The sequence below is a fragment of the Pelophylax lessonae genome (assembly GCF_965119305.1).
Source record: "Pelophylax lessonae genome assembly, chromosome: 2".
Classification (NCBI taxonomy): Eukaryota; Metazoa; Chordata; class Amphibia; order Anura; family Ranidae; genus Pelophylax; species Pelophylax lessonae.
The window spans coordinates 612,353,762-612,366,158 of NC_138769.1; the positions used below are offsets into that span (position 1 = coordinate 612,353,762).

Below are 12,397 nucleotides of genomic sequence, written 5' to 3' on the forward strand. Positions count from 1 at the left end.
AGTATTCAAAAACGCCGATCTTGGCGTTTTGAATGCTTTCAAGTGCAGAGGAGAGGTTTGAGGTCTCAAAGACCCCAGATCCCTCCATAAAGAGTACCCGTCGCTGCCTTTTACTGTCACAAGGGATGTTTACATTCCTTTTGACAGAAATAAGAGTGATCAAAAAATTAAAAGGGACAGTGTAAAAAAAAAAAAATAAAAAAAAAATGTAAAGTGCCCCATCCCTCCATTCACACGCAGAAGTGAACCAGACAAGGTATCGTCGCGTTTATTAGAACAAGAGCAATAATTCTACCACTAGACCTCCTCTGTAACTCTAAACAGGTACCCTTTAAAACATTTTAAAATGTCGTCTATGGAGATTTTTAAAGTACCGTAGTTTGTCCCCATTCCACGAGCGTGCGCAATTTTAAAGCATGACATGTTAGGTATCTATTTACTCAGCGTAACATCTTTCACAGTATATAAAAAAAATTGGGCTGACTTTACTGTTTTTTTTTTTTTATTCATTAAAGTGTATTTTTTCCCCAAAAAATTTGTTTGCAAGACTGCTGCGCAAATGCATTGGGACATAAAATATTGCAATGACCACCATTTTATTCTCTAGGGTCTCTGATTAAAAAAATATATAGAAATGTGAAATATATATATATATATATATATATATATTTGGGGGTTTTTATGTAATTTTTCTAGCAAAAAATACTGAATTCAACTTGTAAGCAACAAATGTCAGAAAAAGGCCTGGTCTTCAAGTGGTTAAACAGAACTGGTTCCAGGACAGAGCCCTGGGGCTCTTCCCCCCACAACTCCAGACCATTCAGAACACTATTTATAACCAGCCTTTGGACATGCTCCTGTCACAAGTTTTTTATCCAGGTACATACACTGTTCTCAAAGCCAACTGACCTCAATTTGTAAATTAAGCATTTATGGTGTACCGTATCAAATGCTTTGGTGAAATCCTGATACACCACTTCCACAGGCCTTCTTCTATCCAGGTACAGCTCACTTCCTCATATAACCTTAAAGGTTTGGTTTGGCATGAACCATCCTTCAGAAATCCATGTTGGTTACTACTAATGATACCATTTATCAACACATTTTTGAATATAGTTCCTGATCACCCCTCCAGAAGTTTACAATTGATTGATGTTAGGCTGACTAGCCTGTAACTTCCAAGTATGTATCGTGGCCCTTTTTTGAATATTGGTACCATTACCATTCTGGTCAGTAAATTGTCCTTAAAGATTAGGAATAACAGTCTAGCAATAGCTTGGCTAAGTTCTTTGAAGACTCCCAAATGTCTCTTAGATTAGAATGGTGCCACTTTCCCAAAGGGCATGCCTAGTAGCTTTCTACTTTCTAGAGGTCATTAGCTAAAGCTTTTTAGGTAATGCCCCTTAGATAGAAGCTGGCCAAACGTCTGGCTCCTGTCGGACCAGCTGTAGTACACAGGACAAATGTCGGCTGGTTTCTTTTAAACCAGTCGATGCTGCCCAACACTCGGCCGGTGTGTGTGGCGCTTTACCTTAATCTCACCTAGATCTCAGGGTCGTCGTATTGTTTACAATCCCCCACCTACTTCTTAACCCAGTGTTTACGTTTACAGTCTATTGCTACGGTTTAGAAGTCTATGGGGCTGGTAGATAGATAGGTGTCAATCTGTTTACCAGACCTTCTTGGGAACTGAACCAGGAAGCCTGAGGAGAAATGCAAACAATACCATTAAGTCAAGAACTAGGTAACAGGTCGGAGTGGGATCTTGGTAAATAGGACAATTTGGGGGGTGGGCTACGCTAGTTTAAGGGAAAGGAAAAGCTTTGCTTCCTTACCCTTTAATACAGTAGGAAGGAAGGGTAAGGAAGCAACTTAGATATAAAGAGCCAAAGATGGTGGCCTCCTCTGCAAGATGGTGGCCTTCACAGACACAGTGCAGAACAACACATGGTAAGTCAGTAATGGGGGAAAAGATCAACTGCATGGAGAGCATAGACAATACTGGTAACTAGTCATTAGCCCTCTGCACGCCTTTTTCGAGTAATGCTTCAACAGATTAGGTGCTTTAAAAGGGTCAGTTCACCCAAAACAGACATATTCCATTTTGGTAGATGCTGCAGCGATAAACCATCTGGCAGTTTCTAATATCTCTTGGTGACTGTTGGTGAGTTTGCAGAGTTGAATTCCAGGTCTGCATATATGCTGTGGCCATTATGAGAGTTTCTACCTGCTGATTTTTTCTTATTCATTTTATGTTATGAAGAGTATCACAGGAGGAATTAAATACGTAGGTTGGGGCCCTCAAAACTCCGAAATGAACAGGAAAATGGAAAGGAATTGCTGGAAGTGTCCCAAACATATAAAAAGCCATGGATTGTGCCAGCCTACAAAAGCTCCACCTACTATATAACTAAAATTTACTTTTAACCCTAACCCTTGGTGGGCTGGCCCTTTAACATACACAGTCACAATACAATAAGATCCTTTTAAAATACCTTTAAGTATATAAGGAGATTGAGCGACATGCTTGTCCTTGTAAAGGACTTCGATCAGTAATCCCTCGATGGCACTGCCGTACATTCGATACCTCATTAGGAAAGAGCCGTCATTCCTATCCAGGGGGTCAGGAACGTGGATTCGGATGTATTCCTTGTTGGAGAGGGCTTTGATGGTTACTTTAAATGATTTACTCCCTGGAACAAAAATCAAAGAAGGAATATTATATGGATAAAAGGTCATTTATCAATTCGTTTTGACTCCCTTGCCCGATAGTTCATTTCAACAATAATTCCCATAAGGGCTCATTCATACCATCTACACTTCACAGAAACTGCTTTCCTAAAACTTAGGCTCCATGTACACGGGACGTTAGAAAAAAAACGAGCTGCGAAGCTAGTTCTGACGCCGGGAAAAAGCAGCTGTTAAACATGCTTTTAGTAGCTTTTTCCATTGGCGTTCTTGCACGTTTGGCCACGTTGCTTTTAGCAGCGTTTTTTTCTGCCTCCATTCAAAATCAATGGTTCCCTATGGGAGCCTATTGATTTGAATGGAAGGCGCACCGCAAGTCGGATCAGGATGATCCGACTTGCAGTGCGACTTGCGCTGCGAGAATCTTGAGGGGGAACTCCACGCCAAAAATGGGAAAAAATCTGCGTGGGGGTCCCCCCAGGTTCCAAACCAGGCCCTTCGGGTCTGGTATGCAATTTGAGGGTAGACCCACTCCGAAAAAACGGCGTGGGGTCCCCCCCAAAATCCATACCAGACCCTCATCCGAGCATGCAGCCCGGTAGGGCAGGAATGGAGAGGGGACGAGCGAGCAGCCCCCCCACCCCCCTGGACCATACCAGGCAACATGCCATCAACATGGGGGGGTGTTGGTGCTTTGGGGCAGGGGGAGCTCTGCACTCCCCACCCTAAAGCACCTTGCCCCCATGTTGATGAGGACAAGGGCCTCATCCCCACAACCCTGGCCGGTGGTTGTGGGGGTCTGCGGACAGGGGGGCTCATCAGAATTTGGAAGCCCCCTTTAACAAGGGGGCCCCCCAAATCCCGGACCCCCACCCTATGTGAATGGGTATGGGGTACACTGTACCCCTACCCATTCACCCCATAAAAGGCAGTGTATGTAAATAACGACAGGAGATGTTTTGGAAAGTTTATTAAAAATCTTCATCCGGTCTTCTCTGCTCTGGTCTTCTCCCTCTCCGCGCTTTTGCTGTCCGCTCTTCTGCCCTCGGCTCTTCTTCTTCCTCCTGTCCTTCTCAGACAATGTCTCCGGTGATTATGCCGGTCTCCGGTCTCTGCAGCTTATTATATAGCCATTGTGGGCGTGTCTGCCAGGTGACGTCATCAGGAGGCCCCGCCCCAGTATGTCACAGATGACGTCATCTGTGACATAAGGGGGTGGGGCCTCCTGATGACGTCACCTGGCAGACACGCCCACAATGGCTATATAACAAGCTGCAGAGACCGGAGACCAGCATAATCACCAGAGACATCGTCTGAGAAAGACTGGAGGAAGAAAAAGAGCCGAGGGCAAAAGAGCAGAAAAGCGGACAGCAAAAGAGCAGAAGAGCGGACAGCAAAAGAGCGGACAGCAAAAGAGCGGACAGGGAGAAGACCAGAGCGGAGCAGACCGGATGAAGATTTTTAATAAAAACTTTCCAAAACGTCTCCTGTCGTTATTTACATACACTGCCTTTTATGGGGTGAATGGGTAGGGGTACAGTGTACCCCATACCCATTCACATAGGGAGGGGGTCCAGGATTTGGGGGGGCAACATGGGGGCAAGGTGCTTTGGGGTGGGGGGTGCAGAGCTCCCCCTGCCCCAAAGCACCAACCCCCCCCCCCATGTTGAGGGCATGTTGCCTGGTATGGTCCAGGGGGGGGGGGGGTGTGGGGCCGCTCGCTCGTCCCCTCTCCCTTCCTGCCCTACCGGGCTTGGATAAGGGTCTGGTATGGATTTTGGGGGGGGGGGGACTCCACGCAGTTTTTTCGGAGTGGGTCTACCCTCAAATTACATACCAGACCCGAAGGGCCTGGTTTGGAACCTGGGGAGGGGGCCACCACGCAGATTTTCTCCCATTTTGGCGTGGAGTTCCCCCTCAAGATTCTCACAGCGGAAGTCGGATCATCCTGCGCCTTCCATTCAAATCAATAGGCTCCCATAGGGAACCATTGATTTTGAATGGAAGAAAAAAAACGTATAACGTGGCTGAACGTACTTCATCACGTTCGGTCGCGTTCGGTCCCGTTTTTGCGTTTGAAACGCCGGGAAATACACGTTTGAACGCAAATAATTGCGTTCCAAAAAACGTCCCTGAACTCAACTGCCTGCAAATGACTGTAAACGACCCTGTGTACATGGACAGATAAGATAACATGTAGGCGGGTTCAGGGGCTTCTGAAAAAAACGCCCAACTGCTCCTAAACGACCATTTACAACGTCCCGTGTACATGGAGCCTAACAAATGGTTTACTAGCGGGTAAAACCATTGGTCAGTATTCTGCACTCTTACACTTGTACCTCTCTGCTGCTTTTGACATAGTTGACCATCCCCTCCTGCTCAAAAAATGAGACTTCCTTGGTCTCCGTCACTGTACTCTTCATTCATTCTGCTCTTACCTATCTCACCGCACCGTCTGTGTCACTTACAACTCTACCTCCTCCTGTCCTCTTCCTTTTTCTCTCAGGGTCCCCAAGGCTCTGTTCTTGAACTTTTCGATCTACGTCTCCTCCCTGGGTCAGCTCACGGCTTCCAATACAATTTCTATGTTGACGACACCCAAATCTATCTCCCTGCCCCTCAGCTCACTCCTTGTGCATCATAAATTTACTAACAGATATATCAGTATGGATGTCACACCACTTACTCAAACTGAGCTCTTTATATTTCCTCCCCCACATGCCTCTTCCCTTAACTGCTCTGTCAAGATAGATGACACAACTACCAGTCTGTCCCCGTATGCCAGGGTACTAGGTGTAATCCTGGATTCTGAACTATCCTTTCAGCCCCACATCCAATCACTGTCCAAAGCCTGCCGCCCCAAAATATGCCCCTTCCTAACCAATGACACCACAAAGCTTCGAGTTCACTCCCTGGTCACCTCTCACCTCGACTCCTACAACTCCCTCCTCATTGAATTGCCTTTACATAGGCTAGCCCCCTTTACTTCATCATGAATGCTGCTGCCAGACACATCCACCTTACCAACCACTTAGTGTCTGCTACCCTCTCTGCCAATCCCTCCATTGGCTGCCACTTGGCCCCCAGCTACATCACTAACCTAGTCTCAAAATACCAACCAAACTGTTCTCCCTGCTCCTCCCAAGACCTCCTACTCTCTAGCTTCACCATCACCTCCTCCCATGCTCGCCTCTAGGACTTCTCCTATCCCCTTGAACTCCTTTCCTCAACTGGTCCAACTATCCCCTACTCTATCCACCTTTAGACAATCCCTGAAAACCCTTCTATTTAAAGAAGCCTATCCTGCTTCCACCAAACAAATACAAATTTTTCTCCATCACCACATTTCCCACATTTATTAACTTTTGAATCACTTGACCCTTCCTCTTAGATTGTAAGCTCTAACGAGCAGGGCCCTCCGAATCCTATTGTATTAAATTGTATTGTAACTGTACTGTCTGCCCTCACTTTTTAAAGCGTTGCCCAAACTGCTTGCGCTATATAAATCCTGTATTGTCATAATAATCTGCAGTGACTGGAATTTTACTGCACTAGATCAGAGGTCTATAAGCTTTCTAAAGAAAGGGCCAGTATATTGCCCTACAGACTTTAGGGGGGCGGACTATGAAAGTAGAAAAAGTCCCAGCAATAGTAGGAGTAAACAATGTCCCATCTTTGGTGTCAGTGAGAGGAATTGTGCCCCATTGTTGGTGTCATTCGGAAGATTTGTGCCCCTTTGTTGGTGTCGGAGGATTAAATATAACCCAAGGGCCGTATAAAAGCAAGCAAAGAGACAACTCTGGCCCTAGGGCCGCAGTTTGGAGACCATTGCACTAGATCAATGCCAGTCCCTGCAAGAGCACCAAGAAAGCAACCGTGCCCCATTCTAAGGCCTCATGTTAACAGGACATTTATTTAACTCTCCTAGAAGCCAGCAGCGTTTTTGCAGAAAAAATTACTGACTTTTGTAAAAGTGTCTTAAAGCAGAGTTCCGGCCACAGAATCTTTTTTTTTTTATGTCCCCCGAACAGTGACCCTCCGACCTCTATATATCCTCTAATCCTGTTTTATACAGTGGAATAATATTTTTGCAAGCATAAAATCTTACTTTTTAAATTTTCTGTAGAGCGCCGCCATCTTTGTGCTGGTCCGCCGAGTCCGATGTGGGGAAATGTGTGCCCTGCCTGCTTCCTGGATGTAGTGGGCGGAGGCCGGTGAATCCAGCGCGAAATCTCGCGCATGCCCAGTACTATGCGATCGGCATAGTATAGGGATGCCTATCATTGCGTTATTTCCTGTTTGGAAATAACGCGATGAGAGGAGCGGCTGGCCGCCTACGTCACTGCCAATTGCATCCTGGGAGCGACGAGTAAGAGCTCCCAGGACGCATTGCAGGACAGGAAGTGACGGCGCGGGCCGTGTCTGAGGAAGGAGGAAGTGGATGTAAAGGTGAGTATATTATCCTCTGTAAAAAGGTAAGTAAAAAAAAAAAAAATGTAAAGGCATGATTTTCTGCCCGGAACTCCGCTTTAAGCTTTTACAAGCTTTTAGGAGCCTAAATAGTCCTAAAGCTGTTGGGTGTTAATTCATTTCATTGGCCAAAATAAATCATTTATTCTGGTCATTGAAATGAATTGCTGCTCAAACTCTAACTGTTGCGATGTGCAGTGTGGGAAAAATGCAGATATCCGCCATTTTTCTGCAGCACACTACACAGGGTGAAGAGACCTGAATGAAGTGTACAATTTGTACACTTCCAATAAAGTTACAAAAAAAAAATAAAAAAAAAAATGTATACAGTGATGCTACACATCGGACAACAAAATGTATCATACAATATACATGGGAATTTACAAACATGGGAATCTATAGGGAATAATTCATTTTTGACAAATCTATATCCCTTCCATCACAAGTATGTAAAGCAACAGTGAAAAGGGAAAATTATGACCAGCATATTTTGGCACCAACACATATGTAAAAAAAAAAATTACAAATAAAAAAAGAATCTTTAACCACCTAACTACTGGGCCTTTTACCCCCTTCTTGCCCAGGCCAGTTTGCAGCTTTCAGTGCTCTCGCACTTTGAATGACAATTGCGTGGTCATACAACACTGTACTCAAACTCCATTTTTATCATTTTTTTTTTTTTTCACAAAAATAGTGCTATTTTTTGGTGGTATTTAATCACCGGGTTATTTAATTTTTTTGCTAAATAATAAAAAAAGAACAAACATTTTGAAAAAAAAAAAAAATAAAAAAACCCTTCTTTGCTTCAAAAAAATGATAAAAATTTAGTTTGTACTCAAACTAAATTTTTATCATTTTTTTTTTTTTTCACAAAAACAGTGCTATTTTTTGGTGGGTATTTCATTTTTTTTTTTTGCTAAATAATAAAAAAAAAAGAACAAACATTTTGAGAAAAAAAAACAAAAACCTTCTGTTAAAAAAATGTTCATTGTTGGAAAAAAAAAAAAATTTTCAAGCAAATATTTGTTATTCATAATTTTAGGCCAGAATGTATTCTGACATTTCTTTGGTGAAAATAACCCACATCTGTGTGTATTATTTTATCTGTAGGAACATTATAGAGTCCACAAACTATGGTATATAGCTGAAAATTGATCAAGAGAGAATTGATTGAAAAAAGAAGATACAAGTGTTTTCTTCAAAAAAAAAAAAAAAAAAAAAAAAAAAGAAAGTCATACAATACACAGGACACAAAAATATAGAAAGGCAAGAGCGGAGACAGATTGAGGCTTTTCATTCTTTGGCCAGTGGAGAGGACAGCGTTCTGCCAATATTATTATGTAAGGGTTTGTTCTATCAGAGAGGGTCAGCCAAGGAAATGTGGGAGCAGTCTGTAGAGGAAAGAAACAGAGAACGTGGTCAGGAAAGATCTGGACCGCCTGTATTCACGGACCATTCCGCCATTTCAGAGATCCTACATGGTAAAATCTGTATACAGCACCCCGGAGGACGTATGGGAGCTCTCCTTCCAGGAATCCTCTACTAAAGAACACTGCCATCCGCTTCTCCTGAAAATGCTCTCTGCCTGGCCATCCTGCTGATCTAATGTCCTCTGAGCTTCCTGAGCCACAATTCTGTAACATATGTGCAGAGCAGGAATGTCACCTTTCCTCTGACTTCTTCACTTGCATGCTTGTCCTGAGTCAGAAGAGGTGTTCGAATATTCCTCTTTCCAAGCCTCAGACCTCACTCACACTAATGCCTCGTACACACGCAACGATTGTTGGCCTTGAATTTTCGGCCAACGTCCGATCGGCCAATTTTCGGCTTGTTATGCCTCGTACACACGCAACGATTATCGGCCGACCGATCGGCCGTCTTTTGTCCAGTGTTGTTGTGTTGGTTGAAATGTGCTCTAGACTGCACACGAATTTTCTCAGCCAACAACAACCAACTTCAGAAGTGATGTCATGTGCTGGTTTACTTTCCGTGTGTTTTTTCATCTCTGAGCATGCCCAGTCTTGTTCATCTGATTTTTGTTTGCCGAAATCTGTACTGACTGAGGAACAATCGGCCGTTGTGGTGATGTGGTGACGGCCAACAAAAATTTTATAGCATGCACACCAGATTTTGTTCAGCCGAAAAGTCGCAGTCGGTTGTCGGAAGCATCATACTAACAAGCTGACAATCGGGCGATCGGATGTTGGCCGAAAATTCACGGCCAACAATCGTTGCGTGTGTACGAGGCATTAGTATGATGCTTCCGACAACTGACTGCGACTTTTCGGCCGAACAAAATCTGGTGTCCATGCTATAAAATTTTTGTTGGCCGTCAACAGAACGGCCGATTGTTTCTCAGTCAGTACAGATTTCAGCAGACAAAAATCAGATGAGCAAGACTGGGCATGCTCTGAGAAGAAAAAACACACGGAAAGTAAACCAGCACATGACATCACTTCTGAAGTTGGTTGTTGTTGGCTGAGAAAATTTGTGTGCAGTCTAGGACCACATTTCAACCAACACAACAACTCTGGACAAAAGACGGCCGATCGGTCGGCCAATGGTTGCGTGTGTACGAGGCATTAGAGTTTTTCTACAAACGGGAGAAGCGATCACAAACAACTTTTATGCCTTCCAGATGGCTTTTTCCTGCGTTTAGATCTTCCTGTAGGTTTAGTTGCATTTATAGTTTCTAATCAGATCCTGGATGCACAGAATTTGATTTTCTCTAAGGCTAAGTTCACATGTAGGCGTTTTGGGGAGTTTTTCAGCTCTAAGGATCAGCTCAAAAAACGCCCAACAAGACAAATCCTATTTATTTCAATGGCCCCTGTTCACATCTGAGCGTTCCGATGCCTTGAGCAAAGCGCCCGATGCTCCAAAAAGTACATGAGCTTCTTTTTGCCCCATAGACTTAGTGCAAATGCTGGAAAGGCTATATAGAGCGTTTTACCTGTAAAATCCAAAATCAAAATGCCTGGAAAACGCCTATAAAATAGCAACGCCTAGATGTGAACGTAGCCTAAAGGCCGGTTCACACCGCAATTTCTGCACTGCGGATGCGTTTCTGCATGCATCTTTTTGATGCATTTTATGTTTTTTGGTGCATTTTTTCTGCTTTTTGATCTGCTATGGTGCATTTTTTCACTCTTTTTTATTTTCTTCATCTTCATTCAGGCAGAGATGTATAGTAACTAAGTAGAACTACTTCACTACTGTACTTAAGTACCAAAAGGCAGTATCTGTACTTTCCTACAGTAGAATTTTTTTTCTCCTATTTCCACTTTTACTTCACTACATTTTTTCGATGATTTCAATACTTCTACTCCGATATTTTTTTTTTGTGCTGCATAGTTACTCGTTACAATGATAAAAATTACCACTGCCAGAACAGTAGATGGCAGCTTTCATGAAGCTCAAAACATGTGTATTATCAGCGCATACGAAAATAAATGTTACTGTATGTATAAATAAAAGCTGCATTTGAAATAATAAAAAACAGTATGATGTTCAAACTTTTGACTTCTTTCTTTAATAACTACATAACACAGTACTTGTACTTTTACTTTCAGTACTTGAGTATCATTTTTTTTTTCAAAACTACTGATACTTTTACTTTCAGTACTTGAGTAGCAAAATTTTTAAAAAAACTACTTGCAATACTTAAGTACAAAAAATGTTGAATACTTTAGTACTTCTACTCAAGTCACTTTTTGATCGAGCACTTGTACTTTTACTCAAGTATGGGTTTCGAGTACTTTATACAACTCTGCATTCAGGACATGTGCGCTTCAGTGTGTTTTTGATGCCTTTTGCCGCGTTTCAGATCTGTTCCATACAGAAAAAATGCAGCATGTTCTACTTTTGTTGCACAAGGCACTGGGGTGAACTAGGGCTACTGGAATCCATGTTAAACACTGTTCATGCGTTTTTGATGCAGAATAAAAACACACTGGACCGCACCGACCTTTAAGGCTAGGTTTTACACCTATGACGTTGGTCAGTTTTCTTTATGCATTTTGCAGTGCATTTTACTTTTACCTGCATTTTTCATGCGTTTTGCATTTTTGTGTTGGCCAATACAATCATTTTGCAGGGCAGCATGGGAAGTCTGTTTTCAGTAGGAGGAGTTTGCAGTGAAGCACGGTCAAAAACGCAGACCACAAAATACAGCAGAAACGCAGGCAAAAACGCAGGACACACGCAGCACTTGCATTTTGGATGCAGGCACATTGAAGTCTATTGGTCAAAAATGCTGCAGGGAAAGAAGTCTCAGAACCTTTCTAAAAATGCATCCGCAGGAACCACATAGATGTGAATGTTACCCATAGAAAATCACATGAAATGGATGAGCCATAAATAAAGCAGTCATTTCCTTCCTGGCTGTCACTCTATACCATGTAAAGTATGAGGATCAGCATGACAGCCAGGCGGAGGGGAGTCAGTATGCAGTGATCAGACATGGATCAGAGGGAGGACACAGAGTGTGGAGCAGGGAAAGAGTTAAATGTCAGGAATGAGGAAGGTGACGTCAGAGGGGGGCGGAGCTGGGTGTCCCTGGCTATGCTGGGAGGATCCATGGATCACCTGGGATGGGATAGGACCGGGGTTGATGATCATTACCTGGGGAGGAGGTGAGCGGCCGTCCTGCGCTGTCCACCGCCTGGATGTAGAAGTATCTGACCGGGAGGGTGATGGAGGATTCCAGCCCCGGACCCCACACCAGGCTCCGCTCCGGGCTCAGCGGCTCTGCCCCGGCACACACACACAGGGCCAGGAGGAGGAGCGGGGGCCCCGGAGGGAAGGACAGCCCGGAGAACGCCATGTGTGCCCGCAACTCTGCCCCGCTCCGCTCCTCCAGTCATTCAAACTTCTCAGGGGGAGGGGGCCGGAGGATCTGCCCGCTTCTGATTGGTGCTCTCTGCGGCCAATCAACACACCGTCCTGTACTGTGGAGGGGACAGTCTGCAAAGATCCCACTGACTGAGGGTAGACATAGGACCAGTATAATGGTCTGCCCAGAAAGTACTATTCCCAGTATAATGGTCTTCACAGTATGTACTATTCCCAGTATAACAGTCAGCCTAGAAAGTGCTATTCCCAGTATAATGACCTTCCCAGTATTTATTATTCCCAGTATAATGGTCTTCCCAGTATGTACTATTCCCAGTATAATGATGTGCCAAGTATGTAATATTCCCAGTATAATGGTCTGCCCAGAAAGTACTATTCCCAGTAT

General features: G+C 43.8%; 1 protein-coding gene across 1 annotated transcript in view; it reads right to left on the minus strand.

Annotated features, from left to right (window-relative positions):
- Window positions 1–12,062, minus strand: part of POGLUT3 (protein O-glucosyltransferase 3) — a 41,975-nt gene extending 29,913 nt beyond the window's left edge. Inside the window, exons 1-2 of the mRNA XM_082248443.1 lie at window positions 11,782–12,062; window positions 2,496–2,693 (exon numbers count right to left, since the gene is read on the minus strand). Coding sequence (XP_082104569.1) covers window positions 2,496–2,693; window positions 11,782–11,983 — 400 coding nt within the window. The 5' untranslated portion in view covers window positions 11,984–12,062. The remainder of the gene's footprint in view (window positions 1–2,495; window positions 2,694–11,781) is intronic.
- Window positions 12,063–12,397: the final 335 nt, after the last annotated feature.